Genomic DNA, 27,765 nt, shown 5'->3' on the forward strand with positions numbered 1-27,765 from the left:
TCTCTCTCTCTCTCTCTCTCTCTCTCTCTCTCTCTCACACACACACACACACACACACACACACACACACACACACACACACACACACACACTCACACACTCAACACTCGGTCCGGCCGCAGCGCGGCTGCTCCAATCCCTGGAAAAGGCGAGCGAGCGCCCTCCGGCCCACCGCGCGCTCCCCGCTCCGGCACTGCGCCCGACGCAGCGCTAGTTCCCGTCCCCAGCGCCGCGCTTAAGTCGGGTGTGCCCGAAAGCAAAGAGGGGAGGGAGGGTAGAGACAGATCCTGAAAACACCCTGGCCACACACGCCGTGACTTTAGCTCTTTCTCCGCGCCGGAGTGGAGTCGGCGCCTGCAGCGCCCTGCGCCTGTGAGGTCCGCACCGCAGCCCGGGAAGAGCCCACCTGCAGGTCCGCGATCCCCCAGCGCAAAAAGTAGGGCTCGTCACTGTCCTGCTCAGGCAGAGCCCGGACTCCGGGAGCCCTCGCCCCAGCTCATTTGGAGTCCGACCCTCTCGGCTCGGCCGCCAGCCCCGGGCGCCTTTGTAGTGTCCCCCCGCGACGTAGAGAGCGGACGCGCTGCGGGGACCTCGATATGGCCGGGACGCGCGGGCTGCTCTGCCTGTGGCTGGGCTGCTTCTGCGTGAGCCTGGCACAGGAAGAGAGACTGAAGCAGCAGTCCCCGGAGCTCCGCAAGGCTGTGCCAGGCGACCGCACTGCAGGTGGTGGCCCGGGCCCCTTGTTGCAGCCGCACGACAAGGTGTCGGAGCACATGCTGCGCCTCTATGACAGGTACAGCGGCAGCGGCAGCGGCAGGGCCGGGGCGGCGAGGACACCAGGGTCTTCCGAGCGGCGCTCCCAGCCCCTGCGCCCCCAGCCCTTACGCGAAGGCAACACGGTTCGGAGCTTTCGAGCCGGAGCAGCAGGTGAGTGTCGGTGGAGCACTCTTTTTCGCGGTCCTGCCCCAGGCCTCTCCTTGGACCCCCAGCCTCCTCATCTACTCTAGGCTCTATAGTGCTACCTAGAGACCTTCCCTCCTCCTTCTCAGCTGCTCTCCCAGACCTTCGGTCCCGTCACACCCCGCATTTCACCAGCGAGTAAGCCCAGTTTTAGAGTCCGAATTGGGAGGGAGAAGTGGAGAGAAGGGCGCGGAGCCGCGGAGGGGGTCTGCTGGAGGAACAGCGTGGGGAAGGGAAGGGGTTACCCCCCACCCCCCATGCCCAGCGTAGCCCTCCTGCCCTGGGTGCCTGGAGCACCTCTGGGGTGCTTATGTTGATGTTTCCTAAGTCGGTCAGCGGAAATTCCCTGGAACTGGGCTTTAGCCATGTTTACCTAGAGGCAGATGTCATTTTATGCCAACCCCAGGGCACGGGAGGGAAAAGTCACACTTGAACTACACGCCTTCCCCTAGCCTAGCCTTTTAGACAATCTCTTCTCTAGACCTTGCACCCTCTTAACTCGCGTCCTCTGTGTTCCTATAGTTGACACTTTCTACTTGACGGCTTCCCGTTGGTGGCAAACACACGAACTAAGCCAGGTGCTCAGTGTATCTATTATTTAAAACCCATCTGGGCAAATAGAGGTGTACCATCCACTCTGGGAGGAGTGGGGGTGGGGAAGCAGCCGTGGGTGTAAACACCTCTTGGAATCTGCGATGAAAAATCTGCTCATCCCATTTTTCAACACACAGATCACTGTGGATTGAAATTCATGGCTTAACAAGCTTTCCCCTGGCCCCTGTGGTGAAGGGAATAATTTATGCTAACAACCTGCCTCCCTTGTGCTAACAGCTTGAAGGAAAGTTTCCTGGACACTAGCTCGGTTTATGTGCTTTGAGGATGCACCAGGCTTTTTTGTTCACTGCATTCACGATAAAGGGAAACATAACTGCAAAGCCTGTCTTCGGTGAATGGTTGAAAAATAGCCAAGAATCTTCAAGTACGGAGGCCATGCCTCATGCTCTATCAAGTCTGTCAGAATCACTAGAAAGAAATCTCCCAATGCTTTGATATGTAGGACTCCTGGAAAAAAGGAAAACCAAAGCATCCATCAAGGAAAGCCCTAAGTTGACACTGTAAATATACACTCTAGAGCTCATAGGCATGATGACATTTACAATAAACGTGAATTATGCTTTCTGATGCAGAAGTCTTTAGCTAGAATCTGAGCTGAACCAGATTTCACTTTCTTCTTCAGATTGGGAGCATAATCCGTGCTCTTAGCGGAGCTGGCCTCTGCTGAGGAAACAGAAACCTGTTCTGGGTTATCTACAGAATGCCAGCCACTTGAGGAGGCTGTCCTGACAGCTGACCACACCACTGAATGCTCTGTTTACTTTAGTGCAGCTCGGAGGTCAGAGCTAAAAGGAAAGAGAGGTGTGGGAGCCACAAGAGAGGGAAGGAAGTTGGGTGGGCAAAACAGGTGGCTACATGGAGATACTCAAATCCCTCTTACCTTGATATTCTTTTTTCTTGGTAATATTCCTAGGGAGTATTTTTTTGTATCAACAAGTTTCATTTTTAGTGTGAATCACAGGGTTTGGAGGTAGAATGTGAGTTTGTTTCATTAACACATATTGTATAGCTTCTTTGTCTGTTTGTTTTGGGCTGAGTGAGCCGTGAGTGGGAGATGGATAAGGATTTGAATGACTCAGGATCCATATGCTTTTTGGCTTCAGCTCATTCCGTGCGCTATGATTTCAGTGTCTCTTATCAGCCTCACTGTAGTCTTATGCCATCAAATGATAAACCCTGATACAGAGGCCAGAAGTTCCCTTGAAATGATGAATTGCAGCTTCGAGCTTATACACAAGGCTGTGTGCCCTGATAAGAAAAGTAATCCCCTTCGCATCCTAGAGACTGTCTTAATGACTTATTCATCAAATGTAGACACTGGTTTTTGTGGAAGCTTAAGTGTCATGTTACCGCACTGGAGACTCCTGGAGGGGTGGTTCGTGTTGGACCTCTTCCAAGAGTGTTTAGTTACTAACACTCAAAAGACCTTATTATAAGGCAGTTCTGGCTCTAATAAGGCAGGACTCCAGGAAGGTGCTAAGGCTTTCATGTGTGTCCCTCTCCTTCATCCATATCAGCAATTTCATAACACCCTTTGTCTCGTGACATGTGTTCTGATGTAGGTGAAAGATGCTGTCTGCATTAATAAATTAGATATGTTTTCTGGTTCACAGTGTTTAGATTTCACAGCATATGGGCTTCTCTGTACCAACGGTGTTACAGGTTGGAATGGGAGGTCAGGTGGTGTGCTGTGTGTGTGTGGAGCAGCTGCTGATCTGGTAGACTTGCCAAGTGCTTCTTCAGGCTGAGTTATAGCCTTAGAGCCCTATTTGCTCCTTGGAACATACCTGATTAAAATTATTTATTGTTCTAAACCTAGAATATCTTTGGTTGAAATTTAGCTGCTGTGGTCTCCCTCTGATTACTTTCTACTTAAACCATTACTTGATGGTGGGTGGCATGCATCCTAAATACACTTTCTGCCAACCCCTTTTCTCCTCCCTCAACACTATGCAGTTGTTGTGCCAAAACCGTACATTTGGAATGCTAGTAAGTTTCTTTGTGATGTGTAAGAGTTTACACAAAGATAGGTTTATCCTTCCTTTGTAAAAGGTAATTTACAAAATTATTGATGACAGAGAAGTTCAGCTTGAAAAAACATACCCTCTTGAAGGAAGACAAGAGGGATATGAAATCAGCTTTTATTTTAATCTTACTTTAAATTTTCCTTGGCTACTATGTAATAAAAGAAGAACAGTTTTCATGATGTTTGGTCCTGGCTTGATCTTTTGAGATACATACTTTGTGTTCATTAGTTCCACATCATTCCCGTAGTCACTTAATCTTATTTTTCTTAATCATAAATTTAACTTTTTTAGGAAAGTGATTAAAGCACACATGTTCTTAAGAAACTGTCATTATTTTAATGTATGACATATAACAAAAAGATTGTATTTCAGTGGATATGTGTCACCTTTAAAAAAAATCACCCAGAGTTCATAGATAAAAGAAAGGAAAATTGAGGTAATCCCAACCCAAAAGTGAATATTTTTCTTCAGTGAAAAAGGGGAGAGTCTTGCCTATTATGACTAAAAATCTTTTTTTAAATAAAAAGTATCACTTGACATGTTTCTGAAGTACAAGGCTAAAATATAAGGCTTCACGAAAGGCATAATCAAGGGTGAATGATGACTTCCAATAGGAGCCATTCTTATAAAATCCCTGGTAGGAAACCATCATTTTTGATGGGTTTGATGGTAAGGGGATATAATAACTTTATTAAAGCATAGCTACCTTGAAATTCCTGGCACCTAGAAACTAGGCTTGAAATTAAAGAGTGCTTAGATTATCTAACATTTTTATTCAAAAGACAATAGTACATCTGGAGAAAGGGAACTGGGTATACAGCTGCTTTGAATTATATACCACTTTGAATACATGATAGCCCTTAATGAAGTTTTACTGTAATAGGCAAGACAGCTTTACAATCTCTGACATTTAAAAATCCATAATACCATGAATTCTTGATTATCCATGCTAATGGGAAGGAGAAAGGGAATGAGTTACATAAAAAATTATTTAAATTTAGCTCTTTAGTATAATTAGACACATTCAAAGAGACCAAAAGACCATGAGGGTCAATGAAAAAAAATCCCTTAAGCAGATACTTTCACTCAGGGAATATTTGTACATTAAAAATATATACATAATGAAGAATATGTTAAAAGGATTACATACATTTTATCTAAACAGTAGAAGTTTATAAGCACTTGATTGACCTGGTTCAGGTTTTTCTAAAAATTAAATAGGGATATGAATGTCAAATATGCTTGTAAGCATTTTGAAATTATACAATTTTATATTTGGAAAAGGCTTTAAAGAAAGCAAATCCAACCCTTTCTTATATAGAAGAAGAAATGGGTAATCATGATGTATTGGCCAGACAACTTTCAAATATACTGAGCTTATCTCAGAACTTATTATTTCTAATATTTTGATCTAATTTTCTAGGAGAAAATTTGGTAAAAAGGGGTCTTTGGCAGATATTAACATGTGTTACATAAAATTGGGTTCCATGGTCAAACACGTTTGGAAAAAATGATCAGTTTTCATTCCTATGGGACCTTTCAGGGACTTTAAAATGCTAGTGAGTCCCCTTAAGATTGGATCACTTTCTTCCCAAGAGAGCATTTTAGAGAACTGTAGTTCTAAGATATCTACTTGGGGAAATACTGGTTCCCCCTAATTTCTCAAGAAAGAAGATATGCAAAATTCAAGTGAAACCTGTATCATTTACATTGTTATTTTTTGGACTGGGGTCCAATTTTCATTGCACCATCTTCCTGCTTTCATGGTTTAAACTTCTGTGAAGGTAACTTTATGAGTCTCTCTGTCATTGAATTTCATTTTCCCTGTTTCTTTATGAATTCTTCTTCATTGTTTTCTTCTATAGGATTAATATTTGCAATTTTATAACTAGTACTATTCTTTTAAAAGAAAAGCTACTTTACTTGTGGAAAAATTCACTAGAGATCATACACATTACTTGGTTAATGTTTCCTCACCATTAATACCTTGATTAAAGACACATTTACTCAATACACCTATGAAATCCCTTATATAATCCCCATTGTTTTTTGTATTTCTTAGATATAATAAAAATCATACCAATCAAAAAGCCTACTGAAAATTATTGATCAACATTGTACATACTTTCTATTCACTATTCAGAATTTTTGTGCTACAACATCAGAACTTTTCTCCTACAAAGCTTGAGGGTTTCTCCATCTATTCATTTTCTATATCCTAGTAATCAGTATCTTAATAACTTTTTTCAGTGGTACTAGTGGAAAGAAGTTTGGCATCACAAGTAGTCTCATCTTAAGCTTTCCTAGGCCAAGTTTCAATTCAGAGTGAATTTTTAAGATTATGTTATGAACCCATGAAAATTGAATTTTGTAATGGAAACACTGACATAATATTAATCAAGTAACACAAGTATACCAGAATGATATCTACTTTGGACAGTAGTAAAGGATGACAGTGTAACTGAAGAGCCCTCATATGTGGAACATATTTAGAAATCCAGAAAATTGCTAGTCTGTTCACATCTTACTAGTGGTTGTGTCCCAACATATTGGTACATAAAGCAGTGCTCTTAGTAACACACATTTTCAGGGATAATATTTTTAAAAGCATGCATACCTCTTTATGTGAAATATCCACACATAGGTCATAGAACCAGTTGATAATGGTGTGTTTTGGTACTCCTTCAGTGATCTATCTTTCTTGAGAATCAACCTTTTCTTGGTGACAGAACCACAGTAAGTGCAATGCTTTGATTTTTGGGGGACACACTATGAAAAAAAGTGTTTGGACAAACCGATCCTACTGTATTACCAGCTTCAGTAGGTTCTGACTTTACTGAGCACTGTTCTTTTACATATTTCTTTTATAAAATTATTGTATCCAATAGATTTAAAAATGCAGAGTTCTTTGTCCAGTCCTCTGATTTTACAGTTAAAACAGCTGAGGCCCAACATGATGTTACTTTCTTTTCTTTCGAAGAATACTGTAGTTGCACGGAATTAATCTAAAAACTATTTGAATTGAGTGTAATTGCTCTACTTAGGAGTGGGTTAAGAAAAATGGTTTTCAAGTACAGAAGAGATTCTTGGATTACCTGAAGCTAAGAGTTAAGAGATCTAAATGCTAATCTTGGCTAAACTGCTAATTAATAAAGTAATCTAATATTGCTAAGCCTGGTTTCTCCATCTATCAAATGGGTTAAGTCACACCTACTGTGCCAGTCTCACAGAAAGATAGTGAAACGCAATTGAGAAAATGAATGCTAAAATGCACTAAAATGTTAGAAGCCCAATGTAAAGGAGGTATTCTTTATATTTTAAGGTTATATTATAATATCTTAATATTAAACCTCTTTCTAGCTTCCCACAAAACCTTAAACACGACTAACATGTTGATAATGTGCAGTTGTTTAGAGCACAAAGGACATGTCTGGGTGGCGATGTAAATAGAAAGAGATGGCAGTCCTCTTGTAATACTATCTATGACATCCCAAGCCTACATTCCAGAAGTTATTCTTTCTGTCCTGATCTTGGTGGCTGAATGGAGCAGAATTGCACCTTTATATAGTTATTTCTTGAAGTTAATTGTTCTCAAAGTATGGTCTCTGGATTAGCAGAGCCTTAACATTTCCTGGGAACTTGGTAGAGATTCTCCAGCCCACCCAAGACCGCCTGATGAAACTTTGAGGGCGGAGTACAGAAATCTCTGTTGTAAGTCAACGTGATTCTGATGCACATTTGAGACAGACTGCTCTATGCTCATGTCATTCGAGTTTGGAGTATCATATCATAACCAGCGTCTGAAATCTAAGATTGATTTGCATGCAAGTCGTGGCCCTTTTAGTGGGCCTGCCCCTGAACAAATGGTTTATGCATTCATAGAATGGTAAGCTTCTTTCACTTTAGACCGTATATAGACTGTCTTTATGACAGCTTGTGCCCTGGAGAGGGCTTCCAAGTAAGTTAATTGAGACTGCTTACCCTTCTTTCACAGCTGCAGAGAGTTAGAGGCCTAATCAATTTGCTGGAAGGAGGAGGATGAGAGCAGGGGCCTGTAAAGCTAGTTTCTGGAGGGCAAAGAGCACATGTCATTTCCTTCTTGTGTGCTGAGGACCTGGCAGAGTTTGCCACATAGCAGGTACTCAGTAAATACATTTTAGCTGAGCTGAATCAGCTGTTGAAGGAACTAGATAAAAGCAGATAGCAGAAAAAGCTATCAGCCAGGCAAAGGATCCTTTAAAAATCAATTTACCATGAAAGAATTTCATACGAGACATTTCACCATGAATATGTTGAATGGAAATACTATTCTACTTTATATACACTGTTCTAATAATGCTCCTTTTCTGTTGAACTGGAAGGAAACTCCACACAGTACTTAAACCCAAGAAGGGCTTTTGCTGACTTTGGGAACTTGAAACTACTTGAAAGTTTTTTCACTTTGGTGTTAAGTAGGAAACACTTTTGAATCTGGTAAGTTTACACGTTCGTTCATTCAACAAGTTTAACAAATATTTTTCAGGATATAAATGCTTAATTCTGTGCGAAGCACTGGGAGTTCAAAGATTTATAGGACATGGGTCTGCCCTCCACAAGCTCACAGTCTCGGAATGCCCTTGGGTGGAGGCTAAGAGGAGATAACCTGATTAATGAACATTTGCTGTCTTCTAGAAAAACATACATTATATCATCTTTGGCCATGTTTTACTTTGGACGTAGAGGATGGTTGTTTTGAGATCCCATAAAACTCAGCCATTTGCCTGGGACTCTGCAAGAAAAGCAAAAGTCTATGACATGGTGTACTTTTTAGAAACTCTCCATGTTGCCTTTGCCTGAAAGCTGAGGGTGACATAGAGAAACTGTGATGGTGACTCAGTATCTGCAGCAAGTATTTTGCCGGTGACCTCGGGTGCATATGGCCCCGTCCTAGGCACCCCTGGCATTTCTCGCAGCTGTACTTTGTTTGGAGAAAGAAGTGGGAAACACATTGTTCTTAGTTACATATTTTCTGGGTGACTAAAATGTTTTCCCTGCTTCCTGGGGATTTAAGTAATCATCAGGATTTCATTTAGTCTATTTGTTTTAAAATCAGACCTTACATAGAAAGCTTCCCATTGTATGTCCTAATTCCCTTTGAAAATGTTCTGTGTGGGCTAGCACGAAGGTGAACTTCCAGCTACTCCTCAAGAGGAGCCAAGCTGTTGCAAGAGCACAGCTGTCCCTAAGTCGCAGTGTCCTCACTGGGTCCTTGATGCCCTTTGGTGCAGGTGCTTTTGTTTTCAGATAAAAATAGGAATAAGTCTTCTGTCTTTCTATAGTAATCGAACTCCTAAAACGTTCCAACTAGGTCATTGGAGACCTGAGTTCCTCTGCAAAATTAACTGGGTAACTGCTATGGTCCTTCATTTTTGCTTTTCTATTAATGAGTAGGCCTGTTTATTCATAAAAGAAGCACTTACTGAGCACAGCTGAAGTGTTAAGCCCTATGCTAAGGGCTGAAGAGCCTGGTGTTAATTACTACAGGGCCTTGTCTTGAAGGAGTTTATGGTCCTAGGAAGGAGCAACAGTGTGATGAAAATGCTTCACAGAGGCAGGATCCGAGCCAAAGGAGCGGGTCATCATGACGAGCTTGTTTCAAGAGGTGGTGCCTGTCCTTTGCCTTAAAAAACAAATCTAGTATTCAAGGAGAACAAGGGTGGATGGAGTGGAAGTATTTCGGGGAGAAGCAGCAGCAGGTGCAGAAGTCCTAACAGGTGTGCAAAGGGGAGTTTGGCTTGCTCAGAAACTCACCTGACTTCTAAACCCCTTTTCAATTCACAGATATTATGACTCTAGAAAATTCAAAAGAAAGTTATAATGCCAATGGCAAATCCTAACTAGACTGCGGTAGGTGTATCCCCAATGAGGAAAATCCAAGTTTGTGCCAATGACAGCAACGGTGAGAAAACAGCACCATCTATTGGTCGTCACATTTTGGCATTGAAAACATTTCCTTGGGAAGAGCTGGAAATAAAGCCTGTTGTAGTTCCTTGCAAGGGATCTGTGAGGTTATCTAGTTCACCTTTCACCCCCTTCCTACCATAAAGAGACCCTCTGTAATAGTCTTGAATTATGATCATCTATCTTCCATTTGCCTAGTCCCACAGAAGGGTCTCAATGTTAGGCTCGATGCATAGAAAGGCGTAGCATACCTTGGCCTAGATTCTGCCTCCGTCCAACTATCACCTTTATACCCCATTCTCACCTTTGACACTGGAAAGGGAAACACTGACCCCTCTGCAGACCCCCAGGTAGTCGCAAACAATTCTCATGTGGTGACTGAACTGTTTTTTTCTTCCTCCAGGTTATGTATTTTCTATGTATTCAACTCAGGCTCCTTTGAAAGTCTGCAGACTCTTCAACCTCTTGATTACTTTCCTCGTTGCTCTCTTCTACATTAATAAAATGAGAGCACCTGGAATTAAGCATGCAACTCTAGATATAATTGGATTGGTATGGCGTACAGTTAGTGCTATATTCTAGTACCCGAAGACTATAAACAGCCGAAAACTGCATATGCTGTTGTTTTGTAACCTGATAAAACTCATCATTTATTTATATTATTATTATATCAGTTCTTATTAATCAGAAAGTACACCTTGGGTTTCTGATTCAATAATTCCATACATATATATATATATATATATATATATATATATCTCACAATATTTCAGAAGAAGAGGGAACGTGAACACTAAAGCACTTTTTATTCACTATTTGAACATGGATATATCTATGTCCATGGATAAATCTCTGCTACGATTCATGGGGAAGAGAGACGATCCTAGTGAAAAACTCCTGTTACTAAGCATGGGAAGAGATACCCATTTAATAAGTTGTATTACTATAAAATCTAAAAAATAATCATGAGAATAATTGAGTAGATATTATCATCACATATTTCTACTCACAGGGAGGTATTATCTTATTCTTATATATTCCCCCATACTCATTTGCTCAATTCCATGCAGCCCTCTTATTACCATTTTTGTCCATTGTAAAAACTATTTGTTGGGTTGTTTAGAAGGAAAGAACATTGACTTACACAGGAATTATGTGTTTCAAGGTCAGAGAGGGCAAAAATAATGTGTGTGTTAGATCAAGGACTGTTTTGTGGAATGGTTAAGATTTCGAGCTTATTGTTGGAGGAAGGAACCTAGAACAGGCAGGGATCCCTGCATCCCTGGGTAGAAATGGTGAAAGAGCAAAAGTCATCAGGCGCTGGGCGTAATACAGCACCTTAGATCAGGAGCCAAATGTGAAGTGACCATTCCTTTTCTGCACTGAGGCAGCTTATATGTTTTTTAGGACTTCAAATGACTAGGTTAATTTGGAATATTTTTATAAGTTTCTGTTTAAAACATTGGAAATATTGCTTATGCAAAAGTTTCCAGATATTGAGCATTGCATACTGCTAGAATGTGCTAACTTCCATCCCTTCCCCAACCCTCCTGTCCCTCCATTCTTAAAAGTCTGGTTCAAAGGTTACCTCCTCCTAGGGTGTCCTCTTCCCCTTAATGGGCAAAGTTAATCGTTCCCTCCTCTGTGCTCCAAGAGCAACACCTTTGACAGCAAGCTATCTGCAGATGGCTTATTAACCTTGTCCCCCTGCCACAGTGTGGACAGCAGTGGTTGTTTGTGCAGCCCCGAGACCCAGACCAGGATCTAGCACCTAGTCGGTGTTCATTTCATATTTGTTAAGCAAAACATTTGTTTTGCTTTGGTCCCTGTTCTTTCTTGGCTGTAGTGGATGTTTATGTATAATTCACAGATAACACAATTAAAGCTATATCTATAATCGCTATGCTATAACTCACTATTGCTACACTGCCCATTTAACTCGATTTTAAAGTAGTGTGTTGGTCTTAGACTTTTGATTGCAGATTGAATCAATTAAGTACAACTGGAGGAAAAATTAAAAAGTAACCACCAAAATTATCTTTATCTAATATGGCCTTGATAAAGGAGAGTGTGTTGCATTCCAAGACGGGAAGTTTTTGCCCAGTTTATTTTTTGGTTTGCATATTCGTGTTTAGCAAAATTCCAATTTTTCGCTACACTTAGGAAAACAAGATTCCTTTTTTTCTTTCCTTTTGGACTATATGATACTAAAACTGGTGGTTATTCTAGATCACCACTCTCCAACAGAAATTTAATTTGCACCACAAATGTAAGCCACATATGTAATTTTTAAATTTTAGTGGCCACATTTAAAATTATGAAAAGTGGGCCGGCCGAGTGGCTCAGTTGGTTAAGAGCTCGCTCAAGAGTTTGAGCTCTGAACAACAGGGTCCCCAGTTTGATTCACGGCCCAAGCTGAGCTGTCACTGAGCTGCCAACAGGTGGCAGGATGGCTCAGCTAAAAAAAAATAATAAATAAAATAAAATAAAATTATGAAAAGCAACAGGTGAAGTTAATTTTGTTAATACATTATATTTAAAATGTTCTGCACTCGATTCTGAAAGGGGAAAGCTTTCCCACACCAACAAACAATTCTTAGACACCAGCAGAGTACCCAGGAATTCAACTCCATTCTGATACTATATACCTGGAGATAGCATCAGATTCCACAGTTTAGAGGCTCAGTCCCACAAGACCACCCTCCACTGTAGACTAATCACAAGCCTCAGTTATTACCTATGCTTCTGACCAACTGGCTTCAGATTGGAGGCCTCTGTGACCCCTCCTTGGGTTTGATTAATTTGCTAGAGCAGCTCACAAAACTCGGAAAACCCATTTACTCACAAAATTACCAGTTTATTATAAAAGTGTATAGCTTATAAACAGCCAAATGGAAGAAATGCATAGGGCAAGGTATGTGGGAACGGTGTGGAGCTTCCATGCCCTCTCCAGGTGCTCCACTTCCCTGAAATAGTCATGTGTTCACCAACCTGCAAGCTCTTCCAAACCCCTCTTTTGGGTTGTTATGGAGGCTACATTACATAGTCATCAACCATTGGTGTTAGCTTCAACCATCAGCCCCTTTCCTCTCCCCAGAGAAGATGGGAGGCTGGGACTGAAAGTTCCAATTCTCTAATCACTGAGTTGGCTCCCCTGGCAAGGAGCCCCCATCCTTACCTGACCTCCAAAAGCCACTAATTAACATAACAAAAAACACCTTTAAGGCTGTCACACTTAGGAAATTCCAAGGGTTTTAGGAACTCTGACAGAAAAGGGAGGAAGACCAATTATACATTTATTATTATAAATCACAATATTACAATATTTAACCTAATACCTCCAAATATTATCATCTCAACATGTAATCAATATAAAATATATTACTGTTTTACATTAATTTTTGTACGAAGTCTTTGAAATCCAGTGTGTATTTTGTACTAACAGAACATCTCAATTAGAACTTCAGTGTCTAATCCGTATGACAGTGGACAGTGCAGTCCTGGTTAGCTAACAGTCACTGAGATTTTTCTATGTGCTATGTGCTGTACCTGCATCCTTTCAATTACTTCTCACGAGTCTGCAGTTGATATTATTGGGCTCATTTTACAGGTGAGCAAACGGAGGCTTAAGGCACTTAGATTCTTTACTTGAGGAAAGCTGTTGAGCGTGGTGGAGTTGGGACTGTGCCATAGGGCTTTAACTTCAAAAGAATGCTCTGATTTAAAATGAAAGTCACCAGAAGAGGCCATATGGCAGATTTCTGAAACATTTATAGGAAGATATTGAAGATTAGACTCAGGGGTGAAGGCCGTTTAACAGCAGGTCACAAGTGTCTGGAAACATGTTTGAAAGAAACATTTTGAAGCAAAATGTGGGGGAAAGGAGCGTGATTGGTTTACCCATTATGACACTACCACCCATATTCCTCAGAGTTCATGTCTTCCCTGCCAGGATGTTCGTTTGGCAACCATTTGATTGCCACATACTTAGAACAGAGTGACTTCTCTTCCTTCCATTTTAAACTTCCATCTGCTACAAAGTTTGGGTATATATGCTTTGGTGGCTGGTATGAATTAAGACTAGAGTCTCTGAACAACCCTGATGCCATAAAGGTCTGTAAAATATTACCCTGGTGTCATGGATTATACAGATGTACACAAATGGCAGTTTCCTCCTTTTTCCTTCACACAGAGTTAAAAACGAGTAAAATATATTTCTCATTGCACTTCCCTTGTGCTTGGGGACTCAATGAACTCATTCTAAGTTTCTGCGTCTTTATAAAAATATTTTGTTTTTATTGAAATATGTTTTTGATCAAGAACATAATTCCACGGTTGCGTGTGTTTTTCTGAAACAAATATGTATATGGAGCAAGTGCACGGAGGAGGGCGCCAGCTCTGGTGACCCATCCCAGGCCTGGGAACTGGATTCTAACCTCAGCCTTACTGCTAACTCATTAGATGATCTTCAGAGAAGGAACCAACTTCTGCCCTCTAATCAACCTCCCATTCTGTCACACTCTCTTATTTCTGGATTTGAAGAACTGGAAATACAATTGACCAGCTTCAATTACATAGATAAAATTCAACTCTTAAATTCATAGAATGTCGTAAACTTCAGACAAGCTCCAAACAACATTAATTCTTTATGACACTTTTGAATATTCGGCTCATTTTTTTCAGATATATCTGAATATTGAAATACAGTGTCTTGTTTACCCATCCTCATCCTGCGTTGTATATTTTGTGAGTCAGGTAGAAGATGTAATCCCTGTTATATGGCTAAACCAGCACTAATAAACCAGTAATAATTTATATTAACAAACATTTACTAGACCCTTTATAAACTGCTTTACACACATCTCATTTAATTCTGATGACAAGAGTGGTAGGTAGTATCTCCATTTTATAAATGACAACACCAGCTTTGCAAAGTGGCTAAGCCAGGACTTGAATCAAGGTGAGTCTAATTGCATCAATGCTTGTAACCAATAGGCTATATACACTGCCTCAGGTAAGAAGCTATCACAGTACTTGCCAAATTTATAGTAATAGTTCTTGGTACTCTCTTAAATAATGGGGATACACACACACACACACACACATACACAATGGAATATTACTCAGCAATGATAAAGAATGAAATCTTGCCATCTACGACAACATGGATGGACCTAGAGGGTATTATGCTGAGTGAAATAAGTGAGATCGAGAAAGACAAACACTATATGATTTCATTTATATGTGGAATCTAAAACACAAAGCAAATGAATAAACAAAACAAAACAGAAACAGACCTGTAGATGTGTAGAACAAGCTAATGGTTGCCAAAGGGGGAGAAGGGTGGGGGGATGGATGAAATACATACATACATACATACATACATACAGTTTTTTTTATAAAAGGGGAAAAATGATTATGGCAAATGGTTCACTGAGGGAGGGCAGGACCTACCTAACAATAATAATACAAAACAAATCAAGTTGTTTACATATAAAACAAGATAAAGCTTATAAAACACAACCCAGACAAAATTTTCTAATAAATAAAATTACTACTGTCATTTTGTTTGAGGTGAAATTCATATGACATAAAACTATCTTTAAATGAACAATTCAGTGGCATTGGGTACCTTCACAATGTTGTGCACCCACCAAGTCTCTCTAGTTCCAAATTATTTCTATCATTCCAGAGTAAAACCTTGTAGCCATTAAGCAGTGTCTCCTCATTCCTCCATACCTCCAGCCCCTGGCAAACACCAATCTGCATTCTGTCTCTATGGATTTACCCATTTTGGATATTTCATATAAATGGAATCATACAATATGTGCCTTTGCTTCCTGGTTTCTTTCATTTAGCATAATGTCTTAAAAGTTCATCCATACAGTAATGTGTATCAGTCCTTCATTCCTTTTTATGGCTGAATAATATTCTATTGTATGGATAAACCATAATTTGCTTATCCACTCATCAGCCGATGGACATTTGAGCTGTTTCTGCCCTTGGCCAGTATGAATAGTGTTACTATAAACACACATGCACATGTACTTGTTTGAGTACCTGTTTTCAGTTCTTTTGGCTATATACCTAGGAGTGAAATTGTGGGGTCACATGATATTTCTATGTTTAAATTTTTGAGGAACTGCCAAGCTATTTTCCATAGCAGCTGAAGCATTTTACATTCCAACCAGCAATGTAAATGGGTTCCAATTTCTCCACATCCTCACTAACACTTGTTATTTTGTTTTTATTATTATTGTCAGCCTAGTATGTGTCAAATGGTACCACGCTGTAGTTTTGATTTATATTTTGCTAATAACTACCACTGATGTTGAGCACTGTTTCATGTGCTTGTTGGCCCTTGTATACCTTCTTTGGAGAAATGGCTATTGGATTCCTTTGCCAATTTTTTTTTTTTTGCTTTGTTTGACTTTTTGTTGTTGAGTTGTAATTTATATATTCTGGATACTAGATTTTATAGATACATGATTTGAAAATATTTTCTCCATTCCGTAGGTTGTACAGACTTTCTTGATAATGTCCTTTGGTGCACAAAAGTTTTTAATTTTGATAAAGTCCAGTTTATCTATGTTATCAATTTATCTATTTTTGTTTCTTTTGGTGCTTGCCCTTTGGGGGTCATATCTAAGAATCCATTGCCAAATCCAAGGCCATGAAGATTTTACCCCTATATCTTCTAAAAATTTCATGGTTTTAGCTCTTATATTTAGGTCATTAATTCATTTTGAGTTAATTTTTGTATATGGTGTTAGGTAGATGTCCTGTTTACTCCTGTTTACTCTCTTTTTTCTTTTTCCCTTCCTAGGAACCCTTGAAAGCAAGGGATTGCATATTTTTAACCTCACGTCTCTAACCAAGTCTGAAAATATTTTATCGGCCACCCTGTATTTCTATATTGGAGAGCTAATAAACATCAGCCTGAGCTGTCCAGTGTCAAAAGGATGTTCACACCGTGCTCAGAGGAAACATATTCAGATTGATCTGTCCGCATGGACCCTCAACTCCAGCAGAAACCAAAGCCAACTACTGGGTCATCTTTCAGGAGATATAACCAAGCCTCATCGAGACTTTGTGTCCTGGCTATCTAAAGACATCACGCAACTCTTGAGGAAGGCTAAGGATAGTGAGGAGTTCCTCATAGGATTTAACATTACCTCCAAAGGACACCAGCTGCCAAACAAGATGTCATCCTTTCCTGAACCTTATATCTTGGTGTATGCCAATGATGCAGCCATTTCTGAGCCAGAGAGTGTGGTATCGAGCTTCCAAGGTCACCGGAATTTTCCTACTGGAGCTGTGCCCAAACTGGATAGCCATATTAGGGCCACCCTTTCTATTGAACGGAGGAAGAAGCGTTCTGCTGGGGTCCTGCTGCCTCTGCAGAACAATGAGCTTCCTGGGGCAGAATATCAGTATAAGGAGGAGGATGGGGTATGGGAAGAGAGAAAGCCATATAAGACCCTTCAGACTCAGCCCCCTGAGAAGAGTAAGAACAAGAAGAAACAGAGAAAGGGGCCTCACCAGAAGAGCCAGACACTCCAGTTTGATGAACAGACCCTGAAGAAGGCAAGAAGAAAGCAATGGATTGAACCTCGGAATTGTGCCAGGCGATATCTTAAAGTGGACTTTGCGGATATTGGCTGGAGTGAATGGATTATCTCCCCCAAGTCCTTTGATGCCTACTATTGCTCTGGAGCATGCCAGTTCCCCATGCCAAAGGTAGCCATGGTTCTTTGTCCTGTACTTCCTGTTTCCATAGAATAGAAAGACACACTAAGTTAAGTGTGTGATTTCATTTACAAAATCCACTTGGACGCTTCTTGAATGCAGTCTAAAGTGCAATCGGTAATGTGGTTATGCTTGGTTTTTCTTTAATGGTTGTTAAACTAATATGAAGTCAGTATTGCTATGAAAAAGGATATGAGAAAAAAAAGTATGTGTAAAATATGGCTTTTTGTGTTGCTTCCAAACAAAGTGCATATTCAGCTATATGGTCTTAATTTAGCTATGTGTGAAGCTACACCTGTTGACGATAATAAGCAAGCCCCAAATGGTGGAAGGCTGAAAATGAGCGGATGTCATGGGAACAAGGGAAGGGATTAATTGGATTGATTTCCTGATAAGGAATATTTTTCGATAGTCTTTCATGAGACGAATTGTCCCTACAGGGGTCAGGATAAGGGTTGGTCCAGGTAAACTCACCTCATGAAGTCCACCAGATATTTATTTCATTTGCTTTCCTAATAAACATCAAAATGGAAGGCAGAATAGTATACAATGAATGACTCTGTAAACTTCTTCCAAGAGTCATTTCAACCAGTCAGCGCTTACCCGTGTCTCTTTCAAAATCAATGTTGAGTGTACCTTATCATATCAGTACTCAGTATCCTGACAAATATATTTTCAAAAGCCTCCCCACCCTCACCCGCATCTCACACAGCAAGTCCAAGTGACTGTTCTAATTTAGAGTTAGTGAAATATAGTGGTGCCCTCTGGCCTTCAGTTAAGCTTATTGCTGCCCTTGCATTCTTAGCTTATAACAGTTTGAATTTCTGTTATACAATGAAAAGTGGTTCTAGAAACAGAATTCAGAGGAAGAATAGAGGTTTTTTGTGTTTTCTGTTTTTTTTGCAAAATTTGAATTGAATCAACTTTTGCTGCTGTATGATTAAAAAAAAATCCTTTGCCTCAAAGAGTAACCAACCTTTGCTTATAAATTTTTAAAGTAGCCTTTTCATATTCCAGTCCTATGATTATTGGGATGCTAAATGTAACACACACACAAAGCAAAGGACCAACTGAACAAAGCCATGTCAGCCTCAGGGCCAGGAACTTGACTGAAGTTCCATTTTCTTGTTAGAATGTCTCAGAAGGACAAGCTTTCTACATGTTCCAAGAAAACGTTTTTGCCGATTCCATGTTTTGTAAACTGAAACACAAAGTAAAGATTATATACATTTACAATGATATAATAGCCTTATCTTGCCTAATATTCATAAAGGACATTTCAGTGATCAAACAAAAGTTTTTCAAACTGGGATAGCATTTAAAAACACACAGCAATGATGCCAAATATAACAGGCAGTGATTAATCTTTATTTTAAAGAGTGGCTTGCTCTGTAGCGTTGAGAGACAGAAATGGATTCAAAATCTCTCTCTAAACCCAGAATGACTGATTTTTAAGTGGGCCTCTGAGTCTTCCAAATAACTGTTCTCACTCTCATAAACTATAATTTCCCTGGGTAGCCTGGGGAAGCAGCTTTTCCCTTCCCTCCTGACTCCCGATTTCAGGGCCCAGGGAGCCATGAAAATGCAGAAATAGTCGGTTAGCTTTTCAACCTCTAACTCAGGAGACCGTGGCCTCATCTCCACCCCCCAAAATGAGCCATCTCCTGTTGGCTCAGCCTGCTTTTTCTGTTTAAAAACCTTGCTGTGGCTTCAGTACAAGTTTACCATGGTTCTCAGTGACCTAAAGAATAATAGTTCTAAAACTTATGAGGGATAAGTAAAGAACAGCAGAGACAAGTTTAAGGGGAGAAGTGTGTTAGCACAACAGAATGATTAAATGTACATGCTTGGTCATTGCTGGGCTGCTTAACCGTAATGTGCCTGAAAATCGCCTGGGGGTCATGTTACTATGTAGGTTCTGATCCAGTGGCCTTGGGGGTTCAACCTACGATTCTGCAGGTCTCACAAGCTCCTAGATGTTGCTGCTGCTGATGGTCCAAAAATCCCACTATGAGTAGTAAATTTGAGAGATCCTTCAGGCTTGAATCTTGGTTCCACCTCTTACCAGCCATGGTTTTGGGGGGAAGTTCCTCAAACTCTCTGTATGTTAGTTATCTCATCTTTGAAAGGGGTACAACAGTAACTGATAAAAATAATAGTATCTACATAATAAAAACAGTGGGAGAATGAGGCACTAGAGCACCTTGCACATAGTAGGCACTCCATGAATACTTGCTGTTGACGTTATTATTAATGACCATTGTTGAGACCGAGGAGAACGGAGCATTAAATGTAGGGGCCTGAAGAAAGGTTACACAGGGAAAGGGATCAAGAGAATAAAAAATGTAAGACAAGAAGAAGTTCTTTAAATGTTTCTAGTCTCTTTTTGAACATCACAAAGCCTAAAATAGGATTCTCCCTGTGGGTGCAACAGCCCATAAGCTCTTCCAGTAACATTTCTTTAGAGAATAATAGCATCAGGAGAGCATCGGTTGCAGCAACTGAACTCATCATAACATTTGTCAAAACTTGGAATGGCATCAGAACTCCAGGGAGACATAACAGGGATAAGTGTGGAGTTTCTCCCTGCGCTTGAGATTTCCTTTTGCCAAATTGAGAGTGGAAGTTTGGCTGTTACACGGAGTTCTCAGTCTCTCATCACCTAGCGTGGATCTGCTTAACTTTTAAAGGATTCTAGTGGTTCCCGTTAAGCCTTCCAGGCTTTGTGGCTTTCAAGTGGTACTGTCACCACAAGCATGGGAAACGTGAAGCGATAGGAAGCTGCTATGTAATTAATCAGCGTTGCCGTTATCAGCACGGTGTCTGATGCAGTAACCAGAGCGAGCTGTTTAAATGGAAATACAGTCCGAGCAATGGAGGAAAATAAGGTTTCTGACCACATCAGTACAAACACATGTGGAATAACTGAGGCGCCAAAGAACTTTCAGACTTTAGATATACATTTTGCCCCAGAGAAAAGTTCTCCCAGGCCAGACTCCTCTGCTGGCCCTCCTGCGTTTTTGGCCTCCTGAGCGAAAAAGCCTGCTCTATATGGTGGGGCTCTGTGTCTGCAAAAGTCGACAACCTGTTCTGTAATTCAGAACAGCTGTGTTCTGCCTTTCCCAAATTCCAGGCTTTGCCCTTTCGCTGATTCCAATTAGATAGTTTCTGGGCTATCACACCCATGTGGGCTGGACTAGAAGAGTGTGGAGCAAAACCCCACGGCCCTGGTCAGGAATGAAGGCTCTTAGCTGATGACATACTCTCCCCTGCTAATGCATTTGTAATCAAATGCAACTCGAGGACATCATCCATAGCTTGGCAGGTGCAGGCCTGACCACGGCAGATTTCATTCACAGACGCTGCAGTTTGGAGTTTTCTGATTTCTAGCCCCTACAGCCAATCTGTTCTTCTAGGGAGAGACCCCTGGAATCCTGCCATGAGATGAAAACTACCCATATAGTTAAAGCCAAGTCATATGCCTTTGCCTCTCTCCTCACCACCTTAGCAAAGATGGAAAACAGAGATTTCCAATGAAAATGATTGAGCCGTTGTCACTGACAGAGATCCAAGTGAACCAACAAGGATTAGAGGAATGAAGTTATTCTGCATGGAATGATGCAAAAACTAGAAACAGCAAAGCCGTAGACTTAGGCAGCAAAGAATCTAAACCCTTTGAACCAAGCATCCTGTATAAAGAAGAAATTTGCATTTAATGAGTTCAAAATGATACCCCTGGATTAATTTCCTGAGTTTTCCAATTCCAATCTCTGGTCACAATTATGAACTCCCAAAACTCTAACTCTTGATGTGCTTAGTTACCTAAGCAAAAAATCACCTAAACTGATGGTGAAGTCATGTTTCACACTCCTTAAAAAGGGAGACTGGGGAGGGAAATAACGCAGATTGAGTGCTTTCCCAAGTTACGTAAAGAAAGTCATGAGAAATATGACCAGAACTCAAAAACAAACAAGAATTGAAGACTGGCAATATGCTTTAAATGAGCAAATTACTGCATGGATCTTTTGTGCATGACATAATTATTCCTGGTAGTGGCAGCTTGTCCAGAGGATTCCATAATGAGAAAAAAAAGTGGGAAACTCCCTGGATAACAGAGAGGTTCCTGATAAGACACACCAACCAGAATCACGGGTTTGCACTTAATTCCCTGAGTCCACCAGAGACTGCTCATAGTTTCTGAATCTATCATTTGGGAGTTAGAGCTTAAAAAAAAAGAAGGGCAGGAATTTTCCTGGGATACACCCAAGAATAGTTTCCATATCTACTCCAGGTCATTTGCACAGAACCTTTTATTTTTGTTGTTTGGGAATTATTCCCCTAGAAATAGGTACAATGGAGGGTATGCTATTTTTTATAAGTATTTCATCCACTTAGCAAATATTTAATCAGTGCATAAAGCATGCACTGTTCTAGGCACTGAGGAATATTGATGCATAGCAGTGTTTATCGATAGAGCCTCATCTACTTAAATAGGTCCTATTCCTGTGAAATTTAAATACTATAGGCATCATTTAAACATTAACAATAACAGAATAATGTCAGAAAAAATCTGTTGTTTAAAAAAACCTCTTTGGGGGCATTATCATAAGCTATTTGGATGATTGAGTCTTAAGAATAAATCAATAGAGAAAAGTAGATGGCTGCAAAAGTTTTCTTTGGATATTAACAATACTGATGAAATAACAAACAGTGGCTATTGACATAAACTATATAAATACCAACTGCAGTTTGTGTCAGTTACGCAGATTTTATGGCTGCTGCAGAGCACATGATATGCAAAATAAAACAACTAGACTTCCTTTCTTTAAAGGGAGAATAACCTTCCTTTGCAAAGCTAATGAATTGAAAGCATTCTTTTTAACACATACTTAAAGCCTCTAGGAAGAAGGAGTAAAAAAAACAGTTACCCATCGTTAAGACTAAGTTTTTAAATAATTTATGCCTATTCACAATAAAGTTGAAGGCTAACATATGGGTAATGTTTTCATTAAAATGGAAAGAGGGGATGAGACAAATCATATTTGCCCTTTCTCTGCCCAAAAGAATTCTACGTATTTTTTTTTTATAGTATGCCAGATTTTTGTATTATTTGCTTCTCCCTTGGCTTGTATGTACCCTTAACCTTTTAACTTTTTCCAGTTTCCCATACTGGGAGTTTTAGGAGTATGAAATTAAAATACCGATTCTTTGGGGCAGAGGTGCCTCTTGAGCCATGAGAAACATGGCTCAAAATCCTGAAATTAAAAAGCTAGAGTTTTGGCCTCAATCCTACTCCTGGATTCACATGTGATCTCTGGCAAGTTACCAAATTTCTGTTTCAGAATATGCCTAAAACAAAAACGGTTTCACCTGCCTGAAAGAGACATAGGGAAAACTCATGTTGAAAAGTGTGGCACTTCTTGAAGACGTTCTTGCCACTCTGGCTCTACCGAAACATTCTGGGCTTGGCAAAGTGACTGTCCCTCAGTGCCGAGCAGGGCTGTAAGGCTCTCGCTAAATAAAACCACATGTTTCACATGGATGTTAATGTTCCCATTTGGCATTCTCTCAGGAACAGATTTTACTCAGGCTTCTCTGGTCAAACTTCTGACATCCATGGGATAACCTTAGGCCCCCTAGGTTATTCCCAGAGGAGATGGTCCGCGCTTAGAACTCTTTTAACTCTGCTGCATTGAAGTCTGAACCCATGGAGCAACAGTGACCCCCAGTGGCCAATGGCGTGGTCTTCTTAACCCCAGTTTGTGTTTCTCAGGAGAGGTGGTGAATCCACGCTGGAGCCATCATCCAATTTATCCTTGTGGCAACTAAAAAATAAATCGATGCCCCTTGACATTCTTGGCTTCATTTTCACAAAAAGGTGTAAATATCACTATCGTCGTGGCAATAATGTATCCATGGGGTTCTTGTCAGGGTTCTTTATGGAGCCCTAGGAAGTCATTTTTTGTTGCAATCTTATTATTGAAAGAAAACACCCTAGGATGTATTAAAGGTGTTTGGGGACTCAGCTGTTTTTAATTAAATGATTCTTGTTTAGGTAACTGGTTCAAATCCTCACGCTGCCACTTACCAGCTATTTGATTTTAGACATGTTTTTAACTTTTTTAGTAAAAATGTAAAAAAAAGGTAGTTTTGTTGTAAGCATAGAGATACTACGTATAAAAGGTCTGGCACATAGCAGGCACTTAATAAATGATAACCATTTTGGTGATGGTGGGGTAGGAGATTGGGCTGAATGTGTAATGATGCCAGGGCTTTATGAAGTTGTTGAAAGGAATGCCTTATGTATGTGTTTTAGTGATGAGGGGTGAAGAGTGGAAAAGCAGTCCCGCTTACCATATGTGTTCTTCTCCCATTTCTTTTCTAGTCTTTGAAGCCATCAAACCACGCCACCATCCAGAGTATAGTGAGAGCTGTGGGGGTCGTCCCTGGAATTCCTGAGCCTTGCTGTGTGCCAGAAAAGATGTCCTCGCTCAGCATCTTATTCTTTGATGAAAATAAGAACGTGGTACTTAAAGTCTATCCTAACATGACAGTAGAGTCTTGCGCTTGCAGATAACCAGGCAAAGAACTCATTTGAATGCTTAATTCCATCAGTTTATTTTTATGGACTATTTTTTTTTGCACTGCCAACGCATTTCATTCCAAAAGAAAAATTTTAATAGTCAAAAGAGAATGAGCAAATTGACCATTTCCACCAAGGAGAGCTGGGATGTATTTGTTTCTGAATGTAACTAAAAGCAAGATTTTAGTAAATATGGAGACATCTACTTCTTTTAATCACACGAGAAACATAGTAACAAACTGTTTTTAGAACTGGTAGAGAACACAGTGATTTATTTTTGTAATGGGCTTGGAAAATAGATTGGAAAACCATAATAGCTTATCATTTATCGCTACACATCGAGAATAGAATAATTTCGTATTTTGAAGTAGGCTTCTTGCCTTAGATTCCTGAGCAATTCAGCAAGTGCTACATAATCCGATCAACTTTGATGTTTATCGTAACAATTTTTGAGACTCTTGTTTACCTGTGTTTTCCTCCACACAGCACTGTGTGAGTAGCTGAGTGGAGACAGCGTGTGCCGAGTGCGTGCGTATGTGTCCATGTACCGGTGTGCATACGGCCAGGTGCCTGCGCCTCTGTAGGAAGGTTTCCTTAACATGGTTTTATAATTAACATGGTTTTATAATTCAGTCTACACAGGATTCTTTGTTTTTTTTTAATTTCACGTTCTGGCCAGCACCATTCAATTATGAGAACTTTACCAAAAAGGATGGAGTGCTCCAAGAGCATATGCAGAGAGTTACCACTTGGCCCAGCCGTTTAATTGGAAATACAGTTGTTTTCATTACATTGCCTCCCAGAAAAGGAAACCAGCAACCCAATTTTCCAAAACCCAGATGTAATTCCTCCTCTATACCTCTTTTTCACAAGTACTTTCATTTGTTCTTTTAAATTGAATTCAAAAATCCTTCCTGAAGCCATTAAATGTTTAGTTCTCTTGCTATGCCCCTTTCTGTGAAGTAATCAATTGTTACTGAGGCTCAAAAACTGATCTATTAGAGATGTCTTTACATGACCAATTTAATCACAATCACATGTTCCATATCATTCTTCAGTCACATCTAAAAGTCCAGGCACTTTTTCACATGGATCAAGGCTTTTGACTCAGCCGTGGAAGCTATTCTTTGGCAAAATTCTCTAAAAATTATCCACCAAGAAAGGGACTCAAATATGGACACTTTTCCCCTCCCCCCCCATTTCTATTGGTCATAAATATCGCCTTTTATACTTTTGCCTTTGAACACTGTCTCAAAAACCTTTCACTCACTATATTTACTTGTGTGACAGAAATTATTTCAGACCATGGATTGCTGATGCTCTGTCTGTGGTTAATACTTACCTTAGTTCAGTCTTACCTCATGTGAGGCAGTGAAGCCGTTTCAGAGGCTGTGACGTATCAGAAGAATTTTTTTTTTTTTTTTTTTTTTTTTTTTTAGTTTCTGCCTATAGCTGTCTGTGGTGGTTCATCATTTCATCAATATTTACTGAGCATCTATTTTGTAAAAGGCACCGTGTTAACCAGGTGTCTTTAGTATCTTTGCTGATAAAATGAAGAGGCTGTCTAGATGAGCTGAAATGCTCTTCCGGCACTGAAAATTTGGGTTTATAATACTGACTATTTCACACGCATCTTCCTTGAATGGGTGATAGTGAGATCGAAAAACACTGCACGTGCTTCTGTTCAGAAACCAAAGGCAAAAACTTTCTATTCTTCAGTGCTTGTGACTATGTACTTCTCTAAACGGTACTTGTTATCTTATTGGAAACCCACTAGAAAAAAGATCACAATGAAAAGAAGCTCTTGACACTTTTGGAGTTACATAAAGATTGGTGTGCATGTGTGTTAACTCCGGAATGAGACACACCAGTTCTAAATAATGAATTAAGTTCTGGTGCTTGAGTTACTAGGTTCCTTATGTTAATTATGTGTTCTGATAGCATAAAGTTAAAGATTCACAATGAGATAGGTGATAAAACTACTGTTTTAAACAATTTATCAAAATTTGAAAGCAAAATTATCTAATAGAAGCAAGCCAGCCATACAAGCCAGCATATGGCCAGCATATCCTGGTCATACGGTTTTTCAATAAATAAAACTTCTTTTTCATTGGTAGATTCGATGAAATTTACTTTTTTCCTAGAGATATATTAACCAAATCTCTAGCAATTCTCAGTATTGCTTCTCAGCCTTCTTTTATCCAGATGTCTGTTTGTTACCTTTCTTAATTAGAATCAATGCCTACATATTACAAATTAAATCCTAAAATGGCCCCAAAAGTTCTCTAAATAATAAAAATTTTCAAGTACCAACTAATTAAGATTTTATTTTAAGTAGCAATTTATATGACAAAATTGCAGCACTGTGAAAGAGTTTGGGTAGTCTCTTGGCAGTAGTTTCTGACCAGTAGTTATTTCTGGGTGGCTTTGTATTATCATTTCACCACTGCATTGAGGACATATTATGGTATAAACAGGAAAAGCTTTATTTCCAAAGAATAAAGGAAGATTATTTTTCAGTCGTGGGGATTGAAGTGAATGAGTTAATATTTTAGTTAATAAAAATTTACTTGAGAGAGTTGGAAAATTAAGTGACTGATTCAGAATTTGTTAGGTACTGGTGTCTGTATAATTACTACATAGACGTTTTATAAGTCTCCTGATATAAAAGTGGCAGTGGTGAAAAGAGAAATTACATTTATAATGCCATTTCCTAAGTCATGCATCCCCATCCCTGTTTGTCTGTTTCTCGCCCCCATTCCCCTCACTCTCCCTTTCTGTCTGTTTCTGTCTGGTCTCTGTCTTTCTCTCCCAATGCCCACTCCCACCCACACCCCCGCTCCTAGATGTGAGACACATGCACACAAACACAGTCACTTAAAAAAGGAATCTTTTTTTCAATATCCTTTTGAATTCAAATTAAAGGGCTGCCAATATCACTATAGTATTTTCAAAGTACTTTATTGTAACCTGTGTAAATAATATACAATTTACAGGATCTGGGGTTATAGAATTGAAACTGGAAGCTTGGATTCCCCAGATCTCAGGACTACAATATTTCATATACATTTTTAAATTTGCCTAGCTATATATTAACCAATGATCATTTACTCATTAAAGTAAGATTTTTACCTTAATATTTCTGAAAAAATCTTGTTGCCCACTTAATATTTTTATAGACAGTCATGTGTATATAATGCTATTATCAGTCTGACATAAAAATTTTTGTATAATTACATTATCCAGTTTAGTCTTTCTGTTTCCACTTTTCTCTGTGCTAACAAGTAACTAATGTCTGAATGTTGACTTCTTGTTCAATCAAAGTTGGTTAAAGAATAGCTAACCACACCTGATGTATAAGATTAAATAGGAGATTAAATAAGAAATCTCGGGTAAGTCTGACATCTCAGTATAGCTTTGTTTCCCATAAGAATTGTATTTTAATGTAGTTTATAAGTGATTAAATGATCCCCTTTTTCTAAAAACCAAGCCTTCTTCCCCTCAGTTTTCCACCTAGTTTCTGTAAATGTTTTAGTTGAGAATTCAATGCTTTGTACAGTCAATGGCAATTTAAAATATATATATATATATATTATATATGTATATGGAAAAACTTTAAAGATGCTTTTAATTTATTTAATGACTGTTGCTTTTCTATAATGGTAATAATTTTCATCCTTAGATGGTGAGAAAAACTCTTTTTACTATAGTTATTACATGCAAAATGAAATTTGGTTCTTTACTCGAATCCACTAAAGGGGCACGTTGCAGTGAAACTGTGAAGGACGCTTCACTACTGACGTATAAGCTTTGCTGAATTTGTATCCTTTTCCTCCAGTAATGGAGAGCATTTCATTATACAGTATGAAAATAAAAAATTGCTTCATTAAA

At 39.6% G+C, this 27,765-nt stretch overlaps 1 protein-coding gene across 1 annotated transcript; it reads left to right on the forward strand.

Moving 5' to 3' along the window:
• Nucleotides 1-69: 69 nt before the first annotated feature.
• Nucleotides 70-27,765, forward strand: BMP3 (bone morphogenetic protein 3). Its single transcript, XM_019652159.1, has 3 exons — nucleotides 70-927; nucleotides 16,369-17,282; nucleotides 23,677-27,765. Exons 1-3 carry the CDS (start codon nucleotides 597-599, stop codon nucleotides 23,866-23,868), a joined length of 1,437 nt encoding a protein of 478 aa, XP_019507704.1. The 5' UTR covers nucleotides 70-596; the 3' UTR covers nucleotides 23,869-27,765.

The sequence above is a fragment of the Hipposideros armiger genome, unplaced genomic scaffold (assembly GCF_001890085.2).
Source record: "Hipposideros armiger isolate ML-2016 unplaced genomic scaffold, ASM189008v1 scaffold_175, whole genome shotgun sequence".
Lineage (NCBI taxonomy): Eukaryota > Metazoa > Chordata > Mammalia > Chiroptera > Hipposideridae > Hipposideros > Hipposideros armiger.

Excerpts from the sequence above, each read along its gene's own strand:
- BMP3 (XM_019652159.1), top strand. The coding sequence starts at position 597 with ATGGCCGGGACGCGCGGGCTGCTCTGCCTGTGGCTGGGCTGCTTCTGC. Across the intron at positions 928-16,368 it reads CTTTCGAGCCGGAGCAGCAG|GAACCCTTGAAAGCAAGGGA; the intron begins GTGAGTGTCGGT and ends TTCCCTTCCTAG. Across the intron at positions 17,283-23,676 it reads GCCAGTTCCCCATGCCAAAG|TCTTTGAAGCCATCAAACCA; the intron begins GTAGCCATGGTT and ends TTTCTTTTCTAG.